Source organism: Phasianus colchicus, chromosome 1 (genome assembly GCF_987193195.1).
Source record: "Phasianus colchicus chromosome 1, bPhaCol1.hap1.1, whole genome shotgun sequence".
Lineage (NCBI taxonomy): Eukaryota > Metazoa > Chordata > Aves > Galliformes > Phasianidae > Phasianus > Phasianus colchicus.
In genome coordinates, this window is record NC_143436.1 from 54,068,084 (window position 1) to 54,081,436 (window position 13,353).

At 44.0% G+C, this 13,353-nt stretch overlaps 1 protein-coding gene across 3 annotated transcripts in view; it reads right to left on the reverse strand.

Moving 5' to 3' along the window:
• ABTB3 (ankyrin repeat and BTB domain containing 3) overlaps window positions 1-13,353 on the reverse strand; it is a 179,575-nt gene that overhangs the window by 26,630 nt on the left and 139,592 nt on the right. The window contains exons 7-12 of one of the 3 annotated variants that reach the window (XM_090143270.1): window positions 12,744-12,845; window positions 11,528-11,621; window positions 11,283-11,418; window positions 9,371-9,591; window positions 7,544-7,722; window positions 1,469-1,540 (exon numbers count right to left, since the gene is read on the reverse strand). In XM_090143270.1, the coding sequence (XP_089999396.1) occupies window positions 1,469-1,540; window positions 7,544-7,722; window positions 9,371-9,591; window positions 11,283-11,418; window positions 11,528-11,621; window positions 12,744-12,845 (804 nt within the window). The remainder of the gene's footprint in view (window positions 1-1,468; window positions 1,541-7,543; window positions 7,723-9,370; window positions 9,592-11,282; window positions 11,419-11,527; window positions 11,622-12,743; window positions 12,846-13,353) is intronic. The other 2 variants (XM_031600060.2, XM_090143264.1) reach the window with 2 other exon arrangements.

Consider the following 13,353-nt stretch of genomic DNA (forward strand, 5'->3'; position numbering starts at 1 on the left):
CTAGCCATTCTGGAATGTCCTACAAGGTACTGGACACAGCTGGGACGTACCAAGCAGTTTTCTCCAGTACCTGTGGAAAGTAAGTGTCATCTTGGTGGCTCATGCTCCAAAATCTCAAGAAGCAAAACCTATGCTGGATTCAGAAGTCAGGCTTTTCCAGCAAGATCACACTTTCCTTTAGTTGCCTCCTCTTCATGGGTTTCCCCACTGATTCTCCCTGGATCACTCAAACCCCAGTGGCTAGGAATCCTGACTGGTCTAAGACACCCTGCCACCTCCACCTCATTGCCTTCTACAGCAATAACAATTTAGGCTGCTTTTCTTTGCCAACCTAGCCCAAGAGTGCCAGGCCCTTGAATTCCTCTACCACAAAGCCACAAAAACAAACACAGTGTTAAGCTGAAAAACAACACTCTCATTCTGGGCTCAGTGTTTGTCATTTAATACATATCTGCCCTGTAAACAGAGAAACCATGCTGCTCAGGGCACAGGGGTGCTGGCAAAGGTAACTTTTCTCTTGCTGGTCCTGAGGATGCTGGGAGGACCCAGCTCTCTGCTAAACACAGAGAAGCAGAAGTGCTGCTTCCAGTCACCTGTTCTGCATGTGGTCCCCAGATACTGTTCCAGCAGTGAAGTCTCAAGATGCCTCAGATCCACTTAGGAGTCATGCATGAACTTCCCTCCATAACAAGCTGGGATGCCTTTTAATTATTCCTCTACTTACCCTCCCCTCTTCCCATAAAGAGTCAGTCAGTAAGTGGTAAGGCAATAGAGAGGACTTTTCATAGACCTCCCAAGCTCAAGCACTCAAACTCTGTTATGAGTCTTTCTTTGCCATCCCTCTGAATCTTTGTCATCCTTCCCTGGGTGTTTCCGCTACAGTCTTCAAGCATAATTCATTTTTTACCAGCTGCATCCAAACTGATTAAATGCCGCTTTAGACGGTCACTCCTAGATGATTAAACAGCACACACATAATTTATATTAGTCAACAGTTGCAAAGGTAGGGAAGCCCCAGAGGTTGAAGTCACAGTTAGAGGCAGTGAACTGCATAACAAAATGGGTTTTGTTAGTGCCGGGCTCAAGTCATTCCACTGCAAATACAAACGGAAAGGAATTAATCACAGGTAAGGCACAAATGGACCCTTCAGCTAGCTCTGGGAAAGCTGCCAAGTCTTCCTTTCAAAAGACTCTTTATATCACAGCTGTGCATTGTATGTAAAAAGCTGAGATCCCCGGGCACGGTCTAATCCCTGGGTGAGAGCCCATAACAGGGCAGGTGTCACATCCATGGCAGTTATTTATTGTCAATGAAGAAACGGCTCCTGCCTCTGGCAGGAAAACATTTTAGGAGGCAGACGGAGAGTAGAAAAAAAAATAAATCAAACCTGTGTTAGTATGAAACTAATTTGTGTTATGAAAACACAATACAGGGTTAATAGTTGGTTATTAAAATGCCACTTGGTACCTGGCGTTCACATCTCACACGGAGAATGCATGATGTACAGGTGTGGATAACTTGCGTCCTGGTTATTCTGAACTGTTTAGACACAGAAGTACTACAAATGACAATCGGCAACATTACAGACCACTGTGATTTTTCAGTGAAACTTGCTTCAAGAAATCAAAGTCTCAGCCAGAAGATCAATCACTGAGCTCAGGCTGAGCATTAGCTAACACACGGCAGGGTATCAGCCACTCCGTGAAACCTGTAAGCAGGCATTTTAGGATCCTGCAGGTCTTCAGGGCTATTTCTACTACTGGTTTTGGTGTGTCTGTCTCCTACGTGTAAAGTTTACATTTTTCTTCACTTAAAATATTCCAACTGTTGGCCAAAATATTCGATTTCCAGGTTTTATTTTTTCAAGAAAAGTGAAATATGGCCTGAAGAACAAATATACTAAAGTGTAACTCTCCCCTATAACCTAGGCCTTTCCTGCAGAATAGGACAGTCTGGCTTCATATAGCAAAACCAATTTCATTAAGCCCACCTTAATTAATAGACATTTCAACCCACTGTCATGCAAGGAACATGAAGGAGAATTTTCTAGCTCCTTCATTTTCCAATGCCATGTTACAGGTCATGTACAGACCTATAGGGAAAGATGTCGTTTGCTGGCCACTGTGTCTGGACTTTGTAGAACACAAAAGCACAAACTGAGTTTGTTGACATTACTCTGAGAAACCTTTCCTGGTATTTGTTTTAGAGGAACCAAAACTAGAAAGACCACAGCAATAATCAGGACACACACCTGAAGCTTCAGCTTCTAAACATTCTGCTATAACAGAGCAGGCAGGTGTTGTAGGCTTTCCTACTGCTTTTTGTTTGCTGGAGTCATCAACATTTTTTTCCAACAGTTAATGCACTTATGACAGAGTCTACACATTGCTATTTCTGAAAGGATATATTAAATACTTAACTTTCTAGGAGATTTTGGATTACATGCGACAAAGTCACTGGTTAGAGATTGCTTTGGCTTTTAAATTAAATAGGCCAAAGTTTCTCAAGATACCTATATGCCTGAATCCTTATGGAATTTTAAAAAACTGGCTATTGTTTTAAATTGTTATTTATTCTAAATAACTGTCAACATGGTATTGATGGCTGTTTTTCAAACAGCTCAACTTTCCAAATAACTCTGTGCATTCCTGCGGGTTTCTTCAGCTGCCTACAGATGCATATGGAGTGTGTGTGAAGCTCAGCAGGAATTTTAAATTCTGAGGAAACACCTTTGCAAACAGTTTCCTGCATCTTTCATCAAGTCTTAATGCACAGTGTAATCAACACCTCACTAATGGGCTGTTTTTCAAAATAAACTACTAACAGAACCCGATGGGAAGGATGAACGCTACAGAGAAAGGGCAGTGAAGGACCTACCACGATTTTTCAAGTTGTTTTTGCCCTGGGCAATACACTAGCAGCAATACTCGTAGTCCTAAGCCAAGGTTTCCTGGTGTAAAGCACTTCCAGAGCCAGACGGGGCTTCATACAAAATTTCAGCATGTGCACTTTTAATGTGCAGTTAAGAAACTCTGCCAATGAGTTCCCCCAAAGTATTCAAAGAAATGGCAAATAGCAGCTCCATGCCCGTAACATGGGTGGGAGGGAGAAAGCTATGCAAGAGATTACTTGAAATTAAAAGATTATTTTCTTTCTCCAAAAACTAGGCCAGAGACAATCTGATCTAAATTGCTGCATACAGAAAAAGCAGTGGACAAAACTGGCCACCACCCAGTACTGCTGGTGACGGAGCTGGCTCATCTGCATGGATGGAGCTGGCTGATTTAATTACGATGCAAGCTCACACTGAGCCTCAAGAGTGGAAATCTAAAACCAACCTCTTCCAAATGCTGATGGTTAGACTAGATGATCTGAGAAGTCTTTTCCAACCTCATTCAATGATTCTGTATGCATGTGTACGTGCTCTGGACAGCCGCAGGTTTTCTTCCCTTTGGTTGCTGCCCACCGTCATAGGAGAATGGCTATTAGCTGTTATCACATGCAGTTAGGCTACTCTGTGCCTGAGGGTAAGGCCTGAGATCACTGTGCCTGCCTGTGGCTGACCTGCCAGCCCCACCTCAAGCACTACAAGTCCATAAATCTGAGTGCTTCCTCCACCAGACTCTTCTTAAATTCTCATTTGAGGGGCCCAAACTCAGTGCTGCCACCAGCCCACAATTACACTAGTCAAGCAGATGTGGGGCCTATGACATGGGACAGGATGTCAATTCAGCTCAGAGACAAGCTCAGGCAATGAAAACATCAGCCTTGGCTATAGGCAAACAAGAAGGCCCAGTAAGAAGTCTGGAGGGATTCCTCAGGCCATGAAGAATGTGATACAGATGCTGACAGGCAGCAATTCAGTTGCACCTTCTTGTTTTCTTCTTTCACAAGATCTCCAATGTCATCTTAGCTTTGAGGGACTCAATCCTGCCCTGTACAGCAGCCCAAGTTTAGCTCAGGGCTACTTGCTCCCAGAAAAGTCTCTCCAGCTTTTGTCACATGCAGCCCTGTCCAAACTAATTTAAGCAGACTGTCCATGAGCTCATCTCCCTCAGAGAGCAGTCAGTCCCAAAATGAGAAAGCCTTTCCTCCTCATCCAGTGGCCCAAATCCCCTTAGTGAATAGCACAGCTTCACTCAAAGTTTTAAATCTGAATTTTGCCTTCTCTTAGGGAAGTGCCCTAAACAAGGCTCTCCACGTCCCTTCCACCACCACTGCCTCCCCTGGAGCACCTTGCCTGGTCTTTGGTTTGGCAGGGATTTGTCCCCACTGCAGGACAGCAGAGGGGACAAAGCCATCTGCCTGTTCTTGTAGCTTTGCCTCAGCTGCATGGAAATACTTCATTCCTCCACTCTCAAATCAATTCTGAGCAAAGCAGCTGATAAAAACATTTAAAGGCATGAAAGGAAATGAAAGTGCTCAGTCCTACTGGCAGCCACCAGGAGGCTGGGTACCAAATCCTCATTTATGCCTTTGGAAGTCTTTCCCCAGGGCTTCAGTGCAGTGGTGATTGACCAAAATGCAATTTATTAACTGTTCTTCCCCTCCTATTTCACAGCTTTAGGAGAGGCAGTAACTCTAGGAACTGCAGTTCAGGCAGTTTTGCCTGATTTGCTAATTCTTGTTACTGCTCTGTGTTCCAGCATCAGAGCTTCAGAAAATATTATTTTTGTTTTCCTTTCCATCATTGGTGTCCTGTCATATAAATGCCAATCTACTGGGCTCCAGGACACTCACATCAGTGGTGGTGGCAGAGATCCCATCCAAGTTCTCACATTTGGACCCTGAGACCCTCTAGGTGTGGGTATTTAAAAAAAAAATCTGTAAGACAAAAGGCATTCCTTTTATCTGGTCATGTCCTTGTAAATAGAACTTTTTCTTTAGTCTTTTCATTTTTACAATACCTGCCCTTTCTGCATATCCCGTGAACCAGTAAGAACATTTTGTCCTACAGTGCAAGTGGAAGCTGGGGTAGAACACCCATTTCCTATTCAGAGATCTGATCTACATTTCTGTGCAACTTCTGGAGAGTCTCTCAAGCCAATTACTCAAATTATAAACTGATGTCTGGCTTAGCCAGGTTGTCACAGCTTCTGAAGTTGAGATTGCAACTCTGTAAGGCATTGAAAATCTGCCTGTTTAATTACCTTTGTTTCCTTGTTCAGAAAAGGAGGCTAAGATCTTCTTCCATATCTCAACTCATTAATATTTGTAAATTGTTCTGAGACTGCAGGATAGTTGGGACTACTTATAGGACTGTGAAACACCATTTCAATTAGGTACAAGTTGCCATGCAATTAAAATATACTGAGCATCACAATATGTAGCAAATGGGACATCTTGTTTTACATCAGCCGAGGAGCGCTAAGTGGCTTTGTGCTTTCCAGTTGCCTATTATATATTTTTTGCCCTGAAAAACTCATTAAGGAAATGTACTGGGACAGACTGCGATGTCTAGCAAGAGCTGTAATCTCAAAGTTCCCGGCCCACAGGAAAAAGGATGCCCACATGGACAAATCAAAATCCTCTCCTGACAACTCCACAAAATGCAAAACTTTTTTCACTGCAGAAAGGGAGGGCCATGAACCACAGCTATAGCCATTCTGTACCTCTTCAAGGAGATTTCCATTCTGTGGGTATATACAAAGAACAGTATCTGCTCTCAGCATTCGTAGAAGAGCGGATCCTTTAAATCTCAGCTTTCCTTGTCTGATTTATGTGGAGTGACCAGGGAGAACTTTTATTGTCTCCTTCTTCTGCAAATGAATTTATTTTGATTCCTTCCAAAGAGCTGCTCAGAGTCTGCCCTCATTTCTGTCTCTAAGAGCTTTGTGGGAGACCGTTTGGGCAAGACTGTAGCAAGAATTCAAGCCATTTGCAGACAATTTGTAAGCCCTTACAGCATCCCCGAATGATTCATTATTTTTCGAAGAATCTGAAGCACTGTAAGTGCATGTGGTTGTGAATATGCATGCTCATGAAGAGTGAAGATGGGAAGCTCCTTTAGGCCCAGAGGCAGGAACAAAGATCAGCACCGATTTTTTTAATCATACTTTCTCGGTGTGTGTGATATATCAGTTGCTTTACTCCTCCACATGGTAGTTTTTAAGTGAACCCAAAGCAGAAGGTAGCAGTCTCATTGGCTGCCATGTCTCCTAGACGACACTCCAGATGACCCAGTCTAACATCTCCAAAAGGTGTGATCCTATGTAAATAACTTATTCTAATGACAATCATCTATAAACCAATTGGCTTTGGCTTCAGCCACCCAGGAGAACTGCAGCTAAAGCCATCCCTCATCCTAGATTACAGGGCCTAAACTTAATCTCCATTAAGTTTTCCAATACGATTAGTTTTATATCAGCTTTCAAAACAAACAGCACCTTGCTGTCAGTTATTGGATGAATGTGTATTAACCCAAGGCAGTTCAGACTACAAATCCGAGGATTTGGAATGATTTTCTGAAAGATATCTCTAAATATTCTCCATAAATACCCATGTAATACAAACCAACCTCAGACTATCCCCAAAGGAAAAATTCATGGGAGCAGGTATCAGAACAATTGGTGGGATAAATGTTCAGTACTTGCTCAGGATTGTACTCCAAGCCCGCATTTGCATCAGTATACAATAAATCCATGTAAGCTCTCACTAACTAGACTGTACCTGGAATCCTTTAGTATGGAGAGTCTGTACCAGAGTTCTCTTCTTTTCACATTATTTAGGTTATTGCTGTAGGTGCTAAAAATACTTGCTCCTTGCTGTTGCGTGTGGACTTGGGCGAGAAATGTTACTTCCCAGTTTAACAAATAGAAAACTGTACCAACATGTACTCTAACACTAAGAAAAAAAAACAACCTTCATTCTCCTTCCTGCTCAACGATCATCTCTTCTTTGCTGTTTTACTCATGTACCTAATGGTACCTTCCTCCCTCAAAAGGTTTTGTTAGTCTGATGTATCTGGCTAAGACGATGTGAACTGAAAGAATAAATCTGGGGAGGCTGCAAGTAGACACACATACAGGATTTTAAAAAATCATTCTGCATGTGTTCTCATAGAAACCCATCTCCTCACAAGAAGGAAGAATAGAACTCACAATCCCACATGAAGGGAAAAGAAAATCATGTGAGAGGTTAGATAAATACAAAGCAAACCAAGGATGAGCATTAGTTTTATTGCATGGTGCTGTAAAAAAAGCTGGGTGAGGTTAGTCTCTGGGTTGGTTTGGTTATCAGCATCTCTTGATGTGCTGCAGTGACCCCTGTGATTTTAATTTCACCACTATGCATTAACTCCTGTTGTCTTCTCAGTTCATTGTTAGCATCAGTATTAAGCTGTTGTAGTGGGAGATGTAATTAGCTTGTGTGTTTTTAACCCATGATTCCACAGTAAAGATAAATGAGATACACAGTACAAAAGTAATAATCCTATAGAGCTCTAAACAAGCTTTGGGACCGCTGTGCAAAAACATTATTGCAGTTTCTGTTGTACAGGATCAGAATGAGGCTGATTCCTTTAGAATACATAATTTATCCTACCTTGCTGGCTTTCAGTATCTCAAACATCAGAGGCAACCCCTGTGTGATGAGCTCTTCTGTGTACTCTTCCTCTTGAATGGACTTGAATTCCTTTAGTAAGCACTGGATGAGGGGTCGTCTGTGCTGCTGGAAGGATGTTCGCAAGGACTCCAGCCATGTGTGCAGTGTCCAGGGAACACCTGTAGACAGAAGACAGAGCTCACTCTCAGCTCCAGAGAAAGATGTGCCCTTCTACTATTTCTACCTTCACTTGTCTTAATCTTCAGATTTTAAGCAAAAACTACCGAATAACCATAGAAATAAAATTCCTATTTACCCACAGCTGAGAAGGCGGGTGGTTATGAAGACATCCCAGACCTAATACACAGAGGCTCTCCTCCAAGTGCTAAGAGAAGATTGTGGTCTCTTTGCTCATCTAGCCCTCAGCTTCTCTGCTGAGACTGCCAATTTGAGGTAATTGTTGTGGTGCTCTGCGACGCAAAAACCTTTTGGAAACTAGATTTATACAAGCTCATTTCTTCGAATGTGGCCCTGAAGAGCCATTGACTGGAAAAAAAAGATTTTGGTCACTACCTACCTGTATTCAAACTGGTGGTCTTCAGATTACAACTTTCTGTAAGCCCTACCCCATGTCCTCTACTGATCATTACTATTTCCCCTAAACAGCACTGAGTGAGTTAAGGAGATTAGCCTTTTCAAGTAGCTGTTTGTCATGGCAGAACCACTCTCTAGGAACTTAAAGGGAAATGTTTCCCTGCACTGAATGAGAAAACACACAAAGTTAATATAGTACTCCAGACATTACGCTGGACGTGACCTAGTTTCTGTTCTTGCAGAACAGAGTGGGAGGAAACACAAGCCCAGGGTTTGGCAACAGAAGTACTTTCCTTCCATTTCAGCAAATGCCCAGCACTTTGAGAGCAGCTCTGGTTCTCTCCTCTCGCTCAGCACATAGAGCTTTGCCTGCCCAGTGCACCTGGCACACCAAGAATGCACACCCTGACCCAGGCAAGAGGTCCCCAGGGCTGGAGTGCTGCACTGCATGGAGGCACACCAGGCATGCTGCCCTCTCTCTGGGGAAAGATTAATGGAGATTGGGCACAGAATAACGGACACACAGTCCAGATTTATTCCCTTCTGTGTTCCTGACCACTCTTGCCATGAGAAGAAGCAGACTCCAAACAGGCTCCTACGATGCTCAAGCTCCATGCTGGCACAGTTAGCACATGGAGAAGCCAGTTCACTGCTCTTCCCCTCAAAGGCTCATAAACCTTCGAAAAGAAAGATGTTTAAACTGTGGACTGCACTATGGCAGAGTGCAAAAGAGAAGCTGTTGGAAGCAGCAGACAAACACTGCCCTAGAGACTTAGCTAACACTCTGCTAAGCAGGAGTGAAGATGGCTGCTGGTAGAAACTATGCTGTCCTGCAGAGCAGGATATGCTGTGGAGCTAAAATGGCCCCGGAACCTGCAGGATCCCCTATCACGTTCCAGATGAAGGATGGAAAATAAAGGACTGCTCCTAGAGTGTGTTTAGCACACACGATTTGACATAAAAAGCAGTTGCCCTATTTTGCAGTTACTTAGGCAGCAGCAATCTTAACTGGCTTCAGAGAAGCTCCGAGAGCCTTGGCTTTAAGCCTGGGCTGGCTTGAACTTACCTTCCCCATCCTCACCCACAAACCTGCTGGGAAACCCCCTGCAATTACCACCTCCACAGAAGTTCAGGAGGCACAGCTGCGGTCAGTTTAAGCAGCAGCACATGAAAGACACATTTTTTACAGTGGTGTCTCTGGTGAGGCAGAGAAGCAAGGGCACCTGCACTGACCTATACTCCGTATGTCAATGGTCACATCCACATATCCATGCTCAGCACTGTGGTACATGGCCTCCTTCAGGGCTTTCAGTTTGGCCTTGCTGTTGCGGCTGGCACAAAGTGGAGCTGCTGCAGAGTCGGGCAAGTCTGTCCCCTCAGCCAGTATCTCCTCCAGTGACAGGATATCACTCTTCTCCTTCTCTGGCTGAGCAAGTAGCTTACGGAAGACATTCCTGGCAATTACAGCATGACACAGAGAGGGAGGCAGGGAAAGAGAGAGCAGGAGAGTAGTTAGTGGTGATGGTGTTTGGTGCAGGACACCTATCCAGCAGGCAGGTCATAAATTACTCCAATTAATTGAATAGTTTACATCAGTCCTAGAGCAAGCACCACTCCTGATAGCCCACCTGTTAGCCCACCAGACCACGACTGCAAGATGCTGCTGTAATGACAGCAACTGTACAGACGTCAAACAAATGGCACGAACTTTGTGGGAACACAAACCCATGAGCTAAACGTGACTCTCACGCGTCTCATGACTTCTGGCACCTGCCCCACCATCAGGTTAAGGTTGAACTGTCTTTGGACAAGCTCTCAAGACTTTCACCAAGGAGGCCACTTGAGAAGGGAGCTGTCTGGAGCTACCGAAAGCACCACCATTCGATTAACACTCAAAGCAGTTTGGGAAAGCTAGAGCAACTAGACATTCAACAAGGCCAGTCAGGGCAGGTTCAAGCACATCAGGGACTGCTCTGGCTGGGTGATCAAATCCGGGCCATGACACACCAAAGCCCAAATTCAGCCAGACACTTGGTACCTTCAGGTTCATACCAGCATGAACTCATCAATCTCAAAGGAGTTGCTCTTGGTTTCCACGACTATAAGAAGAGAAGCCAAACTGGCCACCATCCCACCTCCATCATACTCTGACATTCTCCCCACACCCGCTCGGAACCTGGCATGGGGTGGCAGCAGGCCATGGGGCGTACCAAACAAATGCTGGCTTGGGGAGAGAGGGAAAGAGAAGGGAGCCTGTGTGGGCAGTGTAGAAGTTGGAGTGCAAGAGCCAGTTCTCAGAAGTTGTGGGTCTGTGACGTGAACAGTTAGCAGCCAAGCCTTGGAGAGCCTCAGGTTCTCCTCAGGCATGTGGCAGCCACTCAGACCAGCTGGCACCAAGGCCTGAGCAGTAAAGGTAAGAATCCAGCAACAAATTGTCCTGCCTGTCCTCCCAGAGATCCCTCGCAGGCTCCAGATGGGCAGTGTTGTTTGAACCCGCCCTGACATGCCATGAGCATGTTGTTACACTGGCAGCTCTTCTCTAAGCAAACAGACGGTAGGTACTGTCTCTAACCTGTATCTATGTTCCTCTGGATGGCTACAATCAGAAAAGCAGGAACGTGAAGATCATAATACTAATCCATCACACTGCAGTAAACTCCTGAACATTGCAAGATCATGCATGCCAGGTGCTCATTTCATTACTGTCTTTAAAAAAATCGCAGCATACATACAACATTAAAGCACACAGGACTTAACGGTAAACACGGATGCAGAAACTCTGTTCAATGACAGTGAAGGCTGCAGCAGTACAGTCACAATTCACCCCAAACCTCAGAAATATGTCAAGAAATTCAGAAGGAATGTCTTCGGCATTCCTTCCCACCATCACATCAGCTACCATTTAACAAACATCACATTACAACACACCACAAGGAGTATCCTTCCTCTTTTTTCAATCAGATACAAAAGAGCAGATTGTATCACCAACTGGTTAAATTCACATGCTAGCGAAAAGCCTTACATCTCTGCTCAGTTGGTGGCTTGTTTGACTGTTCATGCAGAACTTTCACCCATCTGCTCAAACCAGACTCCGAGGAAAAAAACAATCACGTGAAGGATGCCACTAGACTTGTTCCCACTCTACCTGTGTCCATGCGCAGCAGCCTGACTGAAAGAGTTCATGTCACCTTGTGGAGTCATGGAAATGCCATTCCTGTACATTGTTCCTATCATAGGGTCAGCTCCTCGCTCCAACAGCAAACTGACCAGTTCGAAATTTCCTGCAATTCAAGAGAGGCACTTTTACTTCTTTTAAAACCCACTGTTTGCTCATCTAAATCACAGACCTCAACTGAAGAATTTATAACAGATGGAGGAGAAAGTCCTTACCGGCAGCTGCTGCTAACTGTAAAGGAGTTTCGGAGTAGTTTTCCTCTCCATGCTCCAAGGAACCTTCTACTTTTGCTCCAGCATCCAACAACAACTAGAAAGAAAATTCACCATTTAGAGCAACTGGGCATGCCACAGTGTTCAAGAGTTCATGAACAGTGACGAATGAGAGTCTAATGCTTCTCATTATCTGCAAACCAGATACAATGGAGACAAGTGACATGCAAGTTCTGCCCATTATTTTACAGAGGCAAATTGATTCCTTTTTTCGCTCATTTTACATTGCCAGACACCAGGAACACTAGTGTCCAAGCTCAGAGCCAAAAAAGTGTAACCCAGTGTTTTTGAATGGGAAATGCGAATAAGGTCGGTGTTAGGAAGTAATGCACTGAAGATGGAAATACTGAATATCAGCCCAACAAGCATCCTTCCTTTATGGTCTTCTAGAAGCTGAGGACCAACTTAAAATGGAACAGATTTCAATTGCCTCCATCTTTTTTATAAAGACATGGCCAAAGAAAGGCAATCATTAAGAACAAATCGCAGCAATGGATCCAAAAGCTGTGGTTTCCATCAGGTACACATCCACATGAATAGTGACAACGCTGAAAACAAAAGTGGCCAAGGAGAGCAGGATAGAGCCTGCCCTCTAGCCGCTCTTGGCCATTTATGTCTTTAGGCTTTCAAAGTTTTAACAAAGCTTCGTTACATGTGCCACAGACACATCTGTTTTGAAGAATAAACCTTCTTGACTTTTGAGATGCCAAAGCAGAGAACCAGCATATCCCACTCAACGCCTTGCTTGGGTAAGGAGACTGAGAGCTTCTCCCCCTTTGGGACAGAGCGATGGCTGTGGCTGTCTGCCTCTCCCCACCAAGGCAGCCGTCTGGTATTTGTTAGAGTTTTATAGCATAAGAAAGTGTAATGAATGAATAAACAAACACACAAAACAAGTGGTCAGGAAGGAGCACAAGGAGTTGTCAGACTTTCTTTGGTGCAAGTTTGCTTTAAAATTGTCCTATTTAAACCTCATATTGGTTAAGGTTTGAACACCGTATTTGTTATATAATATGTCTATTATATATCAGTACACTCTAGAAGAAGCAGAAGTAACCAATATGAGTATGACAAGAGGATACTGGTTTGAGATGGGTGTAATTGGAACTAAAGAGGAGAAACAAAAGAATGAGATGCAGGTAGGGAAATACAATAATACCTGAACTACAGGAATATGTCCATGCAACACAGCAAATGTCAGAGCTGTCCAATGGCGGGTCTCAGGGTGGACGGATGGGTATTTATGAGCAGTACTGACAACCTACAAACAAATTAAAGTTATTTTTTTTAAAGTGTAATAAAATCAATCCGCCTGAAAGCCAGGCACGTGAGGGAGTAAGTGAAATAGAAAACCTGGGAAAGGTGCTTTAGAAAATGATTGGTTTCATTTTTGTCGAGCAAAAAAATTTCTTAATACTAAAACTGTTTATGCTGATTTGACAGCTTGAATAGCTTTATACCAAATGAAGTCTTTTTACCAACTACTGTAGCTCCATCTAAACCACTGGCCACCACTTTTGCACAAGGTCAAAACATCCACAGTTGTTTACAGCAGCGCACGTTGGGGGAGCAGGGATGGATCAGGACACTTATGGCTAAGGACCATTCCCACTGACTTCTGCAGACTGTGTATCAACAGCCCCAGCTCTTGGAATTGCTTCAGGCCCAAAGGAATTCTCTCCACATAAACTGGTATGACTTTTGTCGTTGACATCAAGGAAGACACATCACAGTCCCTGCCCTGGAGTTTTCCAGCAGTGCTTCCAGGA